Raw genomic sequence first — 18282 nt, forward strand, 5'->3', positions numbered from 1 at the left:
ATTTTTTTAACTTACTCTGCAGCGGATTCAGCTGTTTGCCACGACTGCATTGCATTTATATGGTAATATTGGGTTAATCATTTACTAACTTTATTAAGGCAAACATAATGAAAGTGGGATGTCTTCCCACACTTGCCCATCTGCTAAACTGATTTGTGCAAACAAATGATGGAAATGATGACTGGTGACTTTGGAAAAATAAGGCATAGCGTAGTGAGCTGAGGTGCGATTACATGTGTTACCATGAGTGGGGAGGTCAAAAGTCTTGTATTGTCATATGTCCCAAAGAACAATGAAGTTCTTACTTGCAGCCGTACAACAGAATGTGTAAACATAGTACTCTGTAAACAATATGATAAACAAAAAAAGTTCTGTGTACGTATATAAGCCAATGCCCCCAAGTCTATGTAGTTCAGGAGTTATTTAAATCATTGAAAGTAGGCAGCAAATATACTTCCCTGCACAATGCAGAATGGGATGTATACTTGATTTACAGCATGGCATTGAATTTGCTATTGGAAGCAATGGTTTAGTCAAGTCAAGTCAAGTTTATTTGTCACATACACATACGAGATGTGCAGTGAAATGAAAGTGGCAATGCTCGTGGATTTTTGTGCAAAAGACAAACAACAAAACAACCAAACAAATTATAAACACAATCATAACACACATATTCTTTTACATAATAAATAATAGAAGGAAAAAACGTTCTGTAGAGTTAGTCCCTGGTGAGATAGGCGTTTACAGTCCGAATTGCCTCTGGGAAGAAACTCCTTCTCAACCTCTCCGTTCTCACCGCATGGCAACGGAGGCGTTTGCCTGACCGTAGCAGCTGGAACGGTCCGTTGCAGGGGTGGAAGGGGTCTTACTTTCCTATTTAATCAAGTAATGAATTATTTTTGCCAGGTGTGTACAATTATTTATAAAGCAGAATGACAGATATAATTTTTATGGAATAGATAGAAAATTTAGATTTGTAAATGATGTACAAAATGAAGTTTGACCTATTTACAAGCTTTAGTCATCATTTCCTGAGAGAGTGCACAGCAGGAGCAATAGCAATATGATTCTCTGGTGCTTGCACCGCAGTTAATTTTCTGCAAAGTGTGAGCCTGCCCTTTAGCAGTTTAGGTATAATATGCAAATCTACTGAAAGTATCAACCAATATTTTGAGTGAGATGGATGTCTTTAGGAAGAAGGCACTACTGAGAACCGGGCATCTTGTCACTTTTCCAACTGCTCAACAATGCCACAGTAATAAGAAGTAAAAGCATAGCAAAGTAGGTTGGACTGCTTTCACAATCTTTTTCATTAGGGAGAACATCTCTGACAATGTCCTGTAACTGAAAAAAGTGAAAAGTGGTGCAAATTTTATTTTACTCTTTATAACAAATAACACAAAGTTTTGTTATCCAATCACAGTGAAGTGCAAACATGGAAAGTCATTCACCCTAATCTGTTAAGCTGGATATTTATCTTTCTTGCTGCTAATTCAATGTGTCTCTTATATTCTCACCTTTTAAAAATTCTCCTTTCAAAGGAAGGCCTTTTAAACATTGATAGATTGATGTGATTTCTGCTTTGGGGTCAATAATATTTAGTTATATGCACTGAGGTCAAAATAATGAAATTCTTACTTCTCTGCAGCTTCGAGGCACATTAATGAACAACACAACAAATAAATACACAATAAACAGTTACACATTAAATTATCAGTTATATGAGGTAGCCAAAACATAATAGTGCCAGATGAAGTACGTTGTGTAACCTTATACAAGGTCCATAGTAGTTCAAACCTGAGGTAGAGTTGTGGTTAGGATTGTGCAGGGTAGTTCCACAGCCTGATGGTCGATGGGAAGATAGACCACTCCTTCTAAATGCAATGGGCTGACGTGTAGTACGCAACGGAGCGGAACGTGGGCCTTTTTTTCATCCATTTCAGTAACCCGACCCGACTCGCAGTGTAATCAACGTTGCGGGGGAAACAGTTTGTGTTAATAAATAATAATTCTGAAAATGAGGAGAAGATTTGTACCAAATAACCTTTATTTTTACGAGGATGTTTCCGTAACTGGCTTCCGTCTCCGCACTAGTTATCTTTACTCCGCTCTGGGATCTTTGGTGCGGAGACGGAAGCCGGTTATGGAAATGGGGCCGAAAATTACCCATGACCCATGACCATACCACGTCTTTATCATCGAGTGATCTATCTTGCTTGCTATAGGATCTTTGGTTCTCGGGCTTCTTTACCTGCTTCCAAATGGCAGCAACAAGATGAGAATGTGGCCAGAGTATTGTGGGTCTTCTTCAGGCAGCGCCTTCTGTAGATTCCTATGAAGATGGGATTCTCAGTACCTTGTGGGGGATTTTCTGCAGCCTCCTTTGTTCTTGGGCATTCAAGTTACAAAACCGGGCCATGATGCAATCTGCCAGTACGCTCACAGCCATGCACCTGGAGAAGTTCAATGGAGTATTCCGCAACATGTCGAATCTCCTCAAATTTCTGAGGAAGTGGAGGAGTTGGTGAATTTTCCCATTGACATTGATGAGGAGTCAAAACTGGCTGTGTATTCTACAACTTTGCAAACCTCTGCACAAGGTATAACCATATAACAATTACAGCACGGAAACAGGCCATCTCGACCCTACAAGTCCGTGCCGAACAACCCTGAGTCCCACCTGCCTGCATTCATACCATGACCCTCCATTCCCTTCTCATCCATATGCCTATCCAATTTATTTTTAAATGATACCAATGAACCTGCCTCCACCACTTCCACTGGAAGCTTATTCCACACCGCTACCACTCTCTGAGTAAAGAAGTTCCCCCTCATATTACCCCTAAACTTCTGTCCCTTAATTCTGAAGTCATGTCCTCTTGTTTGAATCTTCCCTATTCTCAAATAATAATAATAATAATAATAATCTTATTTATATAGCACATTTTTAGTCAACTTGCATTGACCCCAAAGTGCTTCACATAATTACATTACATTTACACACAGGCAAAGGTGGGTGAAGTGTCTTGCCCCAAGGACACAACGACAGTATGCACTCCAAGCGGGATTCGAACCGGCTACCTTCCGGTCACCAGCCGAACACTTAGCCCATTGTGCCATCTGTCAAAGGGAAAAGCTTGTCCACATCAACTCTGTCTATCCCTCTCATCATTTTAAAGACCTCTATCAAGTCCCCCCTTAACCTTCTGCGCTCCAGAGAATAAAGACCTAACCTATTCAACCTATCTCTGTAACTTAGTTGTTGAAACCCAGGCAACATTCTAGTAAATCTCCTCTGTACTCTCACTATTTTGTTGACATCCTTCCTATAATTGGGCGACCAAAATTGTACACCATATTCCAGATTTGGTCTCACCAATGCCTTGTACAATTTTAACATTACATCCCAGCTTTTATACTCAATGCTCTGATTTATAAAGGCTAGCATACCAAAAGCTTTCTTTACCACCCTATCTACATGAGATTCCACCTTCAAGGAACTATGCACGGTTATACCCAGATCCCTCTGTTCAACTGTATTCTTCAATTCCCTACCATTTACCATGTACGTCCTATTTTGATTTGTCCTGCCAAGGTGTAGCACCTCACATTTATCAGCATTAAACTCCATCTGCCATCTTTCAGCCCATTTTTCCAAATGGCCTAAATCACTCTGTAGACTTTGGAAATCCTCTTCATTATCCACAACACCCCCTTTCTTGGTATCATCTGCATACTTACTAATCCAATTTACCACACCTTCATCCAGATCATTGATGTACATGACAAACAACAAAGGACCCAACACAGATCCCTGAGGCACCCCACTAGTCACCTGCCTCCAACCCGATAAACAGCCATCCACCATTACCCTCTGGCTTCTCCCATTCAGCCACTGTTGAATCCATCTTGCTATTCCTGCATTTATACCCAACAGTTGAACCTTCTTAACCAACCTTCCATGAGGAACCTTGTCAAAGGCCTTACTAAAGTTCATATAGACAACATCCACTGCTTTACCCTCGTCAATTTCCCTAGTAACCTCTTCAAAAAATTCAAGAAGATTAGTCAAACATGACCTTCCAGGCACAAATCCATGTTGACTGTTCCTAATCAGACCATGTTTATCTAGATGCTTATATATATTATCTCTAAGTATCTTTTCCATTAATTTGCCCACCACTGAAGTCAAACTAACAGGTCTATAATTGCTAGGTTTACTCTTAGAACCCTTTTTAAACAATGGAACAACATGCGCAGTACACCAATCCTCGTGGACTATTCCCGTTTCTAATGACATTTGAAATATTTCTGTCATAGCCCCGGCTATTTCTACACTAACTTCCCTCAATGTCCTAGGGAATATCCTGTCAGGACCTGGAGACTTATCCACTTTTATATTTTTCAAAAGTGTCAGTACTTCTTTTACTTTGAACCTCATAGTATCCATAGCTACTCTACTAGTTTCCCTTACCTCACATAATTCAATATCCTTCTCCTTGGTGAATACCGAAGAAAAAAAATTGTTCAATATCTCCCCCATCTCTTTTGGCTCTGCAGATAACTGTCCACTCTGTCTCTCCAATGGACCAATTTTATCCCTCGTATCCTTTTGCTATTAATATAGCTGTAGAAATCCTTTGGATTTACTTTCACCTTACTTGCCAAAGCAACCTCATATCTTCTTTTAGCTTTTCTAATTTCTTTCTTAAGATTCTTTTTACATTCCTTATACTCCTCAAGCACCTCATTTACTTCATGCTGCCTATAATTATTGTAGATCTCCCTCTTTTTCCGAACAAGATGTCCAATTTCCCTTGAAAACCAGGGCTCTTTCCAATTTTTACTGTTTCCTTTCAACCGAACAGGAACATAAAGATTCTGTACTCTTAAAATTTCACCTTTAAATATCCTCCATTTCTCTTCTACATTCTTCCCATAAAACAAAATGTCCCAGTTCACTCCTTTTAAATCATCTCGCATCTCATCAAAGTTAGCCTTTCTCCAATCAAAAATCTCAACCTTGGGTCCAGTTCTGACCCTCTCCAGTATTTTCTGCCGTTTTTCTTCAAACGTTCACACTTAACCTTATGTAAATGTCCTCAGCAGCGGTGAACAGTATTTAGTGCCCTAGTGTCATTCCAGTTCACACAGCTGCTGACATAGGAAAGCAACAGGTTTTCTGGTACAATTTCCCAGCTTCTTAATTCAAATGAAATTATAATTTTGTTTTGGAGGGACGGGGGGAGGGACGGGGGGGGGGGGGGGGGGAGGGGGAGAAACATTCCTCCTGTCGGGGTGCATACAAGAGGGAGTTTCTCAGAATAGAAAGAGATCATTGAGACCTTTGAATCTGTGCCTGCCTTTCAATCCAAAAGGATACCACTCCATTTGTTTTCATCCCATCCTTACAATATGTCCTCTGCTTTTAAGTATTATTTATCCAGTTCTATCTTGGAAGCTACCATTGAATTTGTCTCCATTGCCCTTTGAGGAAATGCATCCCATCTATTAATATTGCGAAACAACATATCTGTATATAACTCTTGGGTATGGCGCAATAACGATAACATGGAGTTATCAAGAAGTGAATGCAACTGCACACAGAACTATTTCCCTGTTCTATGTTTAACCTAGTGCAAGCTGGCAGCATGATAGTAACTATCTACTCATACTCACAGATTAATAAACCACAGAAGAAGGCCACTCAGCCTATTGTGCCTGACAGTTCTTTGAAAAAATCCCAATCTAATTGTTCCCACATCCTGCACTCCCTCCCTCTGCAATGGACAGTAATGACATGCAACCGTTCCCATGTGTTCCCCACCCCCCACCCCCATCCCCCGTGTCCAACCCGTTTTATCGTCTTCTCTTTCTGCTGCTCCATTGCCGGATTCCGATGCAACATATGCATCATTTAAAAAATGAAAGTTGTTTTGCGTATAACAATCAGCGAATGGGGCCCATTGTTGCTGGCCGATTCATGGGTATTGATGAGGCAGTACACAGGAGAGAGATAGAATATCCCCCCAGGTACTGAGAATGCTATCTTCAAAGGAATTTGCAGAAGGCGAGTGGTGCTGCAACAACCACTTCCTGCTCAATGTCAACAAAACCAAGGAAAATTGACCAGAAAGGGGAACTTAGGAGAGCAGGTGCAAGTTTCCATTGGGGGGTTGGCAGTTGAGAGAGCTGGCAGCTTCAAATTCCTGGGCATTTCCATTTCAGATGACCTCTCCTGGGCCCAGCACATAGATGTTATCTTGAAGAAGGTGTACCAGTACCTCTACTTTCTTAGAAGTTTAAAGAGATTCCGCATGTGTCCAAAATGCTCCAACGAAGTTCTACAGATGCACTGTAGAAAGTATCCTGACTAGTTGTATCATGGCCTGGTATAGCAATTTCAATGTACAGAAATACAAGAGGCTGCAGAGAATGATGGACTCAGCCAGGCCATCACAGGCACAGCCCTCTCACCATTGAAAACAGGTACATAAGGCGCTGCCTCAAGAATTTGGCATCTGTGATCAAGGATCCCCACCATCCGGTTAAGACCCTCTTCTCACTGCTAGCATTGGGCAGGAGTTGCAGTAGCATGAAGTCCCACACCACTGGACTCGGTAACGGCTACTTTCCAACAACTAAGGTCATAAGTAATAGGAGCAGAATTAAGCCATTCGGCCCCTCAAGTTTATTCTGCCATTCAAACATGACAGATCTATCTCTCCCTCCTAACTCCATTCTCTTGCCATCTCCCCATAACCCTGACACCCGTACCAATCAAGAATCTATATCTGTCTTAAAAATATCCATTGACTTGTCCTCTACAGCCTTCTGTTGCAAAGAATTCCACAGATTCACAATCTGACAAATTCCTGAATCGTATTGCACAACCTTAATCTTACCTCAGCAATGGAACATATGGTCCACTGCTTGCACCTCCATGGACTTGCTTTCCACTTGTACTCTGCAGTAACAACTTGCTTTTTGCACAGTCGTTTACTTTTACAGCCGTGTAGTATTTTGTGTCATTTGTGGATAATTCTTGTGTATTGTCTAAGTTAATGTGCCTGTGATGCTGGTGCAAGCAAGATTTTCATTGTACCTGGACCTTCCCATACTTGTGTGTATGACAATAAACATGATTTGATGGTGGTCTTTGTGGACTTAAAATGTAGAACATCTGAACATTACAAGTCGCATTTAACAGAAGAAACATACATTAAAATTACATAAAAAGAATTGAAGAATGAAAAGAGACTGCCTTTAAACAAGTTCTTAAATTTCTTGACAAATAAGATGTGGGGAGGATGTTGATTCTGATTGAGGAGTCCAGGAACAGGGATTATACTTTGAGAATAAAATGGATCCGCCATTTAGGACTGGTGTGAGGAGAAATTTCTTTGCTCGGAGGGCGAAAAAACTTAAGAATTCTTTGGAAGCTGAGTCACTGTGTTCACTCCTAACAAAGACTGATAGATTCCGGTTTATTAGGAGAACTCGGGGACATGGGAATGGTGCTGGAAAATGGTGCTGAAGTAGAGGATTGGCCGCAAAGGGGCCTTATGGGCTAGTATGACCATAACTAGTCTTAGTTTGAGTGGAGATGGCACTTCCTATTTGTAAACTCAAGGGCATGTGTGGATTAATGTACATTGATTAATTAGTAGATAATAATGTGGAGATTAAGGTGGAAGTAAATGGTGGGGCAAGATGATCAGGCAATCGGCAACACTCTTGAAGACCAAAATGTGTCTGACTACTGAAATCTAATGAAGGAGGTAATCAGGATAACGACAATGGATACAATACAATACCATTTATTTGTTGTCATTTGAACCTCATTGAGGTTCAAAGGAAATTTGGTTTCTGCAGTCATACACACAAGAAATAGAACCAAGACACAACACAATTTACACAAACATCCATCACAGTGAATCTCCTCCTCACTGTGATGGAAGGCAAAGTCTTATCTCTCCCCTGCACTCCTCATTCTCCTCCCGATGTCAGAGTCAAAGCCCCCGGCGGGCGATGGTAAGTGTCCTGCGGCCATTAAAGCCGCGCCGGGTGATGCAAGGCCGCGCTCCGGGTCTTGGTGTTGGAGCCCCCGGCGTGCGCTAGCAAGTCCCGCGGCCATTTAAAGCCGCGCCGGGCGATGTAAGGCCCCGCTCCAGGTAATTTTCAACCCCGCAACTTGGGCGAAAGAAGTCGCCGTTGCGGAAGCCCCGAAAAGCGGTCTCCCAGCAGGGACCCGCGGGCTCCCAGTGTCACCGTCCACCATACCTGCGGTTGGAGCCTCCGAATCTTTGGGGTCGGGTCACAGTGGCGCGCCACAACACTCCTCCCACTCCGAACTCGGCCAGCTCCATGATGGTAAGTAAGTCTGCAGCTCTGCGACTGGAGCCCCAGGTCGTTCCGGTTGGAGGCCGCTCCACGGTGCTAGGCCCCAACAACAACGGAGACCCGACAGAGAAAAGGTCGGGTTCTCCGTGCAGGGGAATGCTTTTTAAAGTTTTCCCACCCCCTGCCCCCCCACACACATACCCAGTTTTTTTTAAAAAAAGCACTTTAAACTACATTCAAACGAGACAAAAAAATGTAAAAAATGACAGACGGACTGCAGAGGCCGCTGCGACGTGACAGCCACCCAATGTTATTCAGAATGTCATAGAGAGTCATACAGCATGGAAACTGGCCCTTCAGCCCAACATGCTATCCAAGGTGCCTCATCTAAGCTGGTCCCAGTTGCATGCATTTGGCTTAAACACCTCTAAACCTTTCTTATCCATGGAGCTGTCTAACGATATTTTAAGTGTTGTTATTTTACCTGCCTCAACAACCTTGCCTGGCAGCTCATTCCATCCGTCCCTTGTTCAGAAGGCCAGCAAAAATTATTCAAGACAAGAATTGAACCTAATACTGAAATGATTATATTTGGCGTAATGGAAGATGGGAATAAATTGAACACATCTCAAAATTTATTCTTTAACTATGATTTAATAATAGCAAAAAAATTAATACTTAATTTTTGGAAGGGTACATCAATACCAACGCTTAAAATGTGGATTGTAAGTATGCTGGACACCGCACATCTTGAGGAAATGCGATTCCTCCTAATGGATAAATCAGACCAATTTTTATTTTATTTTCTTTTTTCTATTTTCTCTTTCTCAACTTTCTTCATTTACTCATTTTCTTTCTTCACACACTATATATTTCACATCTTTCTATCCTTTACTATCTAACTTCTTTTTCTTGTTCTAATCATTTTTCACTGTAACAAAAAAAAAAAAGAAGTTGTACATAAAATGTATTATGAAAATATATATTAGGCACTTTGGTGCCATATGATTGTACTTCTAATAAAAGAAAAAAAAAGGCCAGCAAAATACATTAGAAAGTTAATAAGCGGTAAGAAGTGACAATAACCTGAAAACAGCAAAAACCTACAGAGATGATGTATTTCAACTGGAAAATCAGAAACCTAGAATCTGAAGTTGGGATCTGGAGGTACAGTTAAGCAAATTATTAAACGCATTGTCAAGATAAGTAAAGCAATTAAAACTGGCTGTCTTGGAATTTATTTCTAACGATACAGAATTCAAAATAATTGAAGTGAAAGCTGATCAGCAAGATTCAAATTATAGCTATGTTGTTCAAGAAAGAAATGAGCAAGCATTTATATGTGGCAGAATTTGCTTCTGCTAAATTCAGTATACACTGGGTGAGAAAATGTAAATTAACCCCATGAAAAATGATTATTGTTTATGCATTCTTGATGTGTGGATATCACAGTCACTTGGTGCCCATCCTTAACCTCCATGTAGTGAACGGCATGTACTGCCACAGAGTTTCAGGGTTTTGACTCAGTGATGATGAGAAACAATGATACATTTGGAACTAGGATATCATAGGGTGCTCTTTCTATGAACCTGCTGTCCTACCTTGGGAGTAGTTTGGAAGTAACAAGCATGGGAATAGCTGTTAAAACATTGCCTTATTAAGTTTTTGTAGTCCATTTTGCAGACGGTACATATTACATCATATTACTGTACATCATTAGTGATGTGAGGGATTTTTTTAAGGTTGCTGATCACATGAATATGTTGTTTTAGATAAGATTAATCGATATTCTTGAGTGCTTTTGGCAATGCACTCTTTGCAGTAAGTGGAGGTCCCTCTGAGACCACACTGACCATCGATCACCACAATAGTTCGATATTATCCCACTTTCTCATCCGCTCTCTACACACTAGGGGCCATTTTATAGAATCTAATTAACCTACAAACCTGCAAGACTTCGGGAAGTGGGAGGAAACCAGAACACCCGGAGGAAACCCACACAATCACAGAGAATGTGCAAAATCCATATAGACAGCACCCAAGGTCAGGATCGAACCCGGGCCTCTGGCACTAGAGGCAGCAGCTCTACCAGCTGCACCAATGTATTTAAATTAAGTAAATTTTCCCAGATTTTGCTTTGGAATCCCAAATGAAAACAATGGATTCACTGACTGGACAGCAAGTCCGATCTGACTCTGGGGTGAACAGACAGATACCGTCACTTGGTCCTAGATGTATTTCACAGTTCGTGCATGGATGCTTGAGCCTTTTGTGTTCAGCTGCTGCTGAAATGATTCCAACTAATGTTTGACGAATATTAATTTAATAACGTAGCAAGTACTCTCATCCATTATGGAGGCTGAGCAAGAAACTTGGCTAATGTTATTTTGTCAATCCATACAAAAAGTTTCTGATTCGCTGTTGCATTATATTATGATGTGTAGTGTCAGAGTTTTTGTTTAAGAACTTGAAATGATTAAGAAATACTTTGGGGATAGAAGGTGGCAGTTTGATTTAAAAACCTATGCCACTGTGTTGCTATTAATACCAAATAACTTTCACCTTTGTGTATGCTGCCTTGCATTAAAACCTGTTTAGATATACGTCAATGTTATAATTACCTCAAATCATACGTTCCACCTCCCGTCTTTGAATTCTCCAACAGCTCTTTAAGACTCTACATTTTCCTGTACTGTTAATTTGCTGGTCTCGAGGCCAACTCTGATTTTCATTCATCAAGTATTGTCCCGCCATGAGCTGCCTTAGTCAGAAAGCTCAGGAATTCGCACTGTAAAACCCTCCTCCTCTGCGTTTCTTCCTGAAAGGAAACAACTTTTAGTAACTTAATATCTCCTTGTGGCGCTTGGTCTCGGATTGTGTCCGATAATGCTCTTTGTTTAGGATTTGGGATGTTCTGCCACTTTAAACATGCTTTATGGATGCAAATGTTAATATTTCTGTGCCTTTCCTTTTAATATTCTGAGTGAATAGCTGTACAACCTGATTATAGACATGAAAGGAATCTGCGTTGATATGGGGAAAAGTACTTCTTTAAAAATATAATTTGTTTCCAGGCAAAAAACAAAGAAGTCATGATGTACTGGTTACAGCAATTGCAGCAGAAACGTTGGGAACATGATAAGCTGAACCATCTCTTAGAAGGTGATCTCCCCACATCTGATCCACAACCTGACACTCCACCAGCATTCAAAACAGAAGGTATGTCCAATGATATCACACTGGCATGTTTCAAAGCTCAACTGAAACACATTTTTCATCCTCAACATCTAATGACCTGGTAAAGAGTGCCATATATTGATTGAAAGATACTACATTGAAACGGGTCTTTCAGCCCAGTGAGTTCACACTAAAATCGATCACCCTTTCACACTAGTTCTCTTGTTTCCTTTTCACATCTACTCCTTACACACTCGGGACAATTTACAGAGGCCAATTAACTTACTAACCAGTAAGTCTGGAATGTTGGAGAAAATGTGTGTGCCCTGAGGAATCCCCTGCAGTCACAGACAGAACGTGCAAACTTCACACAGACAGCACATAAGAAAGGGTGACATAAGGTCGGGATCAAACCTGGGTCTCTGGTGCCATGAGGCAGCAGCTCTACCAGCCACGCCACCTGTGCTGTCCTTTCTCCGCATTTGTCCACACTTTCTCCCAGCCCTTTTCAAATTAAAGCTGCATCAGAGAGACAATAAAACCCAGAAGTGTGGGCGTGGCTCAGTCTCTGCAAGATGGAGGAGGGCGAGGTCACAACTCGCTGGCTTCAGTGGCCTTGCACCCTGCTTGAAATGGTAAGAAACTGCACTTGAATTTGGTGGCCTTGCACCCTGCTTGAAATGGTAAGAAACTGCACTTGAATTTGGTGGCCTTGCACACTGCTTGAAATGGAATTTCAAGGAATAGCCGTGAGTCAACTGCCAGCCCACCAGCCGTGAATGAGTGAGCTGCCAGCACAACAGGCTTGAGTGACTGAGTCGCCTGCCCAAGAATCCATGCGGCCCATGATGTCCATACAAGTGTTCCAGAAACCCCCCCGCCCCCCCACACTGGCCACCAATATTGGAATTGGTGGAGAGGTGGAATATTGTGATGGGGGACCAGCCCTCCTGTGTGATGCTGGGACCCAACAGGTCCCACTTAGTCTAGTACACTATAAATAGTGGTAATAATATTTTTTATTGACTGGCAGAAAGGCCCATGAACTGAAGTCTCTGTGAACTTCTTAGGTTATGAACCCATGAATAAAGAATTTGATATTTAAGCTTTAAATTGGACTGAACATGATTGTACTGGAAATGGTGCAATTAATATTAATCAAAATTTTGCTTGAGAAATGAACTATGAAGAGAGAATTGTGAAGAGAGATCAGTTCAGCTCAGTTAATTTTCCTTGGAGCAGAGGAGGGTGGGGAGGTTACCTGCCTTCGATAAGGTCCCACATAGGAGATTAGTGGGCAAAATTAGGGCACACAGTATTGGGGGTAGAGTGCTGACATGGATAGAAAATTGGTTGGCAGACAGGAAACAAAGAGTAGGGATTAACGGGTCCCTTTCAGAATGGCAGGCAGTGACTAGTGTGGTACCACAAGGCTCGGTGCTGGGACCGTAGCTATTTACAATATACATCAGTGAGTTAGATGAAGGAATTCAAAGTAACGTTAGCAAATTTGCAGATGACACAAAGCTGGGTGACCGTGTGAACTGTGAGGAGGATGCTGTGAGAATGCAGGGTGACTTGGCAGATGCATAGCAGATGAAGTTTAATGTGGATAATTATGAGGTTATCCACGTTGGTATTAAAAAAAACAGGAAAGCAGATTACTATCTAAATGGCGTCAAGTTGGGAAAAGGGGAAGTACAACGGGATCTGGGGGGTCCTTGTTCATCGGTCTTTGAAAGTAAGCATGCAGAAGAAAGCTGGAAAGCTTGTACACTCTGGAGTTTAGAAGGATGTGATGGGATCTTATTGAACCATATAAGATTGTTAAGGGTTTGTACAGGCTAGAGGCAGGAAATTGCGTGTTTTGGTCCCCTAATTTTGGAAGTCCTTGAACCAGGGGCCACAGTTTAAGAATACAAGGGGTAAGCCATTTGTCAACGCTGAGACGAAGGAACATTTTGTACTCACAGAGAGTTTGAAGTGTGGAATTTATCTGCCTGTTAAGGTGGAGGCCGATTCTCTGGATACTTTCAAGAGAGCGCTAGATAGGGCTCTTAAAGATAGCTGAGTCGGGGGATACGGAGAGAAGGCAGGAACAGGGTACTGCCAGTCTGAAGAAGGGTTTCGGCCCGAAACATCGCCTATTTCCTTCGCTCCATAGATGCTGCTGCATCTGCTGAGTTTCTCCAGCAATTTTGTGTACCTACTGATTGGGGATGATCAGCCATGATCACATTGAATGGCGGTGCTGGCTCGAAGGGCCGAATGGCCTACTCCTACGTTTATTGTCTATTGTCTGCCTGAGGTATACACATATATGAGGGGTATAAGTTGGTTGGGTAACATGCTTAGTGGGAATCTCAGAGAGTGAACCCGTGAAAAGTAACTGACTTGAATGGAGTTGCCAACCATATCCTCGGGAACCGCGCAGACCAGCTGGCTGGAGTATTCACAGACATCTCTAATCTCTCTCTACTCCACTCTGAGGTTTCCACTTGCATAAATAAGACCACCATCATCCAGTGCCAAAGAACAGCGAGGTTTGCATGCCTTCTTGACTTGATTAGCTCTGGTTAACATCCATCATCATGAAGTGCTTTGAGAGGTTGGACAAGGTGCACATTAACTCCAGCCTCCCAACAGCTGAGATCTATTGCAATTAGCCTGTGTGGATGCGACCGGCAGCTCCTTCCCGGCCCCATAGTCATCTCTGGAACACCTAGACAATAAGGACATCAACATCAGACTCCTATTTTTTTGACTGGTTCTGCTTTCAACAGCATATTCTCAACCAAACTCATCTCCAAACCTCTGAACCTAGGAGTCGGCATGCACCTCTGCCACTGGATATGTGACTTTCTGGCCCAGAGAACAGTAAGGATAGGCAACAAAACTTCCTTCACGCTAACACTGATGCTCTGCAAGGATGTGTTCTCAACCCAGTTACTGTAATCCCAATACACTCACGATGCTTTCGCGAAATTCTCCTCTAACTGTAGATGACACCGTCAGAACTCGAACATTGACAGGTCAGAGTGTAGAAAGAATATAGAGAGCTCAGTTCAAGCCAACAGCCCTTCTCTTAATGACAGCAAGACAAAGGAGCTAATCATTGACTTCAGAAAGCGAGGTGGAGTACGTCCCAGTGAGCGAGTTCGGTATTCCGAAAAACGCAAGGAATCATGGGATTTGTCAAAGGTCATTGGCCATAAAGAAAAAGTGCTGGTTGTATAAATTCTTATCTTTATTCATAATTTATGTGTAAAATAATATTTAATCTGAAGAACGGGACTGCCAGGTAGCGGAAGAGCGGGGTGTAACAGCAAGAGAGAGGGGGCAGATGCGAGTGGGAGACGGGAGAGACTTGACCGGCGGAGAGACATTCTCAGCAGCTACCTGCACACAAACCCGTGCCTCATCCGCAGCCAGGATCAAACCCGGGTCCCTGGCGGCGCAAGCCCTGCCGACCCCCGAGTGTCCTATTCCTGCCCGGGGGGCAGCCGGAGACGTCCGGGGTGACACCAGCGGCCCCAGGCCCACAGCCTGCATGGAGAAGAAGTGCCAATGCCAGCCCAACCCAGCTCCAACTCCTGAGGAACCTGCTCCCTGACGTGCCGGGGACCGCCAACAGCACTCCCCGCCCCACCCAGCGGGCATCGGTCAACCACGCCGGCGAAAGCCGAGCACCAGCCATCAACGGGGATACACAAATAACGCTGCAGCAGCTCAGCTGGACAGGCAGCATCCCCGGAGAAAAGGAATGGGTGACGTTTTGGGTCAAGATCCTTCTCCAGAGATGTTGCCTGACCTGCGTAGACACCGCAGCACCCTGTGTGCATGCCCACTGATGACCGGCGCTCGGCTCCCGTTGGCACCGAGGGGACCAACCGACAGCCATTGGACTAGGAGAGAGGCCCGCCAGGGAACGCGCTCCCCAGCCAGCGCCTCCCTCCCCCACCCTGCACCCCCGCACCGGGCCACCCCGGACACCTCCGGCCGCCCCTCGGACAGGGACGGGACACCCGGGAGAGGACAGGAATGGCCCAGCAGCAACTCAACAGCGCCCGCAGTGCCGGAGACCCGGGCCCGAATCCGACCACTGAAGAAATGCAGGTCTGCATCCACTCTGCAGTATGATCTCGCTCACTCACCGAAGCATAAAGCAATAAGGATGACAAAATCATCATAGCTGTACAAAGGAACAATAAATACAACTAATTCATAGTTTGAAAGCAGTATTTTCTTACCTAGAAGAATCAAAGTTGGAAAATACGGATGAAACAAAGGTCTGTATAGACACAGTATCTCAGGTCCCGTCAATGTTTATAGCGAGTGACCTATGACCTGACCATTAGCAGTCAGAATACCGAACTCGCTTATTGCCCTTGTGCTTGATGGGGCTTCAACTTCCAGATGTGTGTATTGCCAACAATTTGTCCTGGACCAAAAGCTTTGAAGTTATAACCGAAAAAAGCACATCAATACCTCTTCCTCACTATTAGCAGACAAGGGAACAGTTCCACAACCTAAGGTTTAAACCGAGGATAGACACAAAATTCTCTAGTATCTTTGGTCATCGGTTCAACGAGGCGGGCGGGAGGTGCCGACGGTCATGTGGTCTATTCGATCACGTGATGCGCGGGTCACGTGTCCTCTATGATCACGTGGTCCCCGGGCGCAGGGATCCATTTGCTGTCTCTATGTCCATAACAGGTTAGTGTTGTTGGCCAAAATATTTGGGAGACTTCCTATGTACTTCGTAATAGCACTTGTGGGATCTTTCACGTGTACTGAGATCTGGATTTTATGTATATCCTGAAATACTGTACCTCTGCACCTCTTGCACTGTTTAGATCTTGGGCATGGGACTTCAACGCACAGTTTACTATACATAAGCACAATCATACCCAAGTCCAAGAGTTTAAGAATAGTAGATCATACCCAGGCTTTGAACAAATGTTGCCATGTTTCTGGCGCTAATTTGTATCCTTCAAGTTTCAAATTCCTTAAAAATGTAGAGTCTTGCCTTGGCCTTAAAGGTCGGGTTTCATGACTGAGGTGAAGGAGCTATCTACTGAGCCTGAACAGTGCAAATTATTATCATGTTAGTTTAAAATGTCAACAAATGTGGCATCTATTTTGTGAACAAATTCGAACAAATGCATTGATGGTGTTGTAGGTGAAATACCATCATAAAATTCCCTGCTATTTGAAGAGCATGCTATTATTATCCATTCTATCTGTGTGAACAGATGAGTGCATTGGGCAACCAAACATTCTTCATGAGTTTCGAGTTTCAAGAGGGTGTATTTGTCATATGCACTGGATATGAACCAGCACAATGAAAGTTTTACTTGCTGCAGCTTTACAGGCATAATTACATGTTCCACATTATGTTTGTATCCATGGTACCTAACCAGAGAGGTTGGGTTGTGGCCACGGAATCAAAATGCGATTATTGACAAGAATGATAATTGCCTGGAAGAGGAAAATGCAGCACGAATGTTAATTGTGTGAACATTCGGAAAATGAATACTGGATCAGGATTTAAATAGCCTTTTAAAAGTATTACAATCCAACTTTATTTGTCACATACACATACATAAAAAGACACAACAGCAATTGCATCCTGGTAAGATCAGAGTTTACAGTCCTGATGGCCTGTGGGAAGAAACTCTGTCTCATCCTCTCTGTTTTCGCAGCGTGACAGCGGAGGAGCTTGCCTGATCGTAGCAGCTGGAACGGTCTGTTCCTGGGGTAGTAGTGGTCCAGATGAAGGGCCTACGCCTGAAAAAGTTGCCTGTCCATTTCCCTCCATAGATGTTGCTTGACCCGAGGTGTTCTTGCAGCTGCTCCCTTTTCTCGTTGAGGGATAAATCTAGTCATGGTGCAAAATAATATTTTCCGTTCTAATGATGAGACCAGACCTGACATCAACAGTGCAGCACTCCCTTTGTACCACATTGTACTGTCAGCCTAGAGTTGGTGCTCTAGTCTCTGGAGTGAACTTGAAACTCCTGACTTGGGAGAGCATTCCCAATATGCCATCTGAGATCCTAGAAGGAAATCAGCTTATTGAAACATGTAAGCATCTCAGTCGTTGACCATGTTTGAAATAAATATAAATCTTGCCTAAACTGAGTGTCGGCCAGAAAAAAACGCTCGCTAACAAAACCAAAAAATTAAAACAACTCTGCTAACCAAATGCATATTTATAGAAACACAAAGGACAGCTTCTAGACTAGCAACCTCCATTCCATCTGTTGCATGATTACAAGTTTGCATGTAACTGCATGTAGAGATACGGTAAGTCCCAGTCAGAACAGCAAAAATCGTCTATTTCTGTATTTTTCATGATTGGGGGCTGCATTACTGCAAAGGAAGGGTACTGATCTTAGCACTTCACCTGCTTTTTGTGGTTATTCTACACTCATTGCATTTTGCAGTAGAAATAGTTTTGCCTTTTATGAAAGGACTGTTTTTGATCTTGAGCTTCATTTGCTATTGTGAGATTTGGGCTCTTACATAGACTGATATATATTTTTAAAAATGTGTTTACCTAAGGAATAGACTTTATCGTAAAACACATTGGAAGTCCTGCCTCCAGCTCATCGTCAGGGATGTAATTATTAATTCCATACTGAATGGTAAATCTTGCCAATCTTGTTGATCAACTGTGAAAAGGATGGTGAGTCAGACTATTCTAAGCCACACCCTCGTCCTGATAACTTGCAAAAGCTCAACTTGTGGACCAGTAGA

General features: G+C 42.8%; 1 protein-coding gene across 1 annotated transcript in view; it reads left to right on the plus strand.

The window, feature by feature from the left end:
- tbc1d2 (TBC1 domain family, member 2) overlaps window positions 1–18282 on the plus strand; it is a 62349-nt gene that overhangs the window by 8493 nt on the left and 35574 nt on the right. The window contains exon 3 of the mRNA XM_055632472.1: window positions 11418–11562. Coding sequence (XP_055488447.1) covers window positions 11418–11562 — 145 coding nt within the window. The remainder of the gene's footprint in view (window positions 1–11417; window positions 11563–18282) is intronic.

Source organism: Leucoraja erinacea, chromosome 3 (genome assembly GCF_028641065.1).
Source record: "Leucoraja erinacea ecotype New England chromosome 3, Leri_hhj_1, whole genome shotgun sequence".
NCBI lineage: Eukaryota > Metazoa > Chordata > Chondrichthyes > Rajiformes > Rajidae > Leucoraja > Leucoraja erinaceus.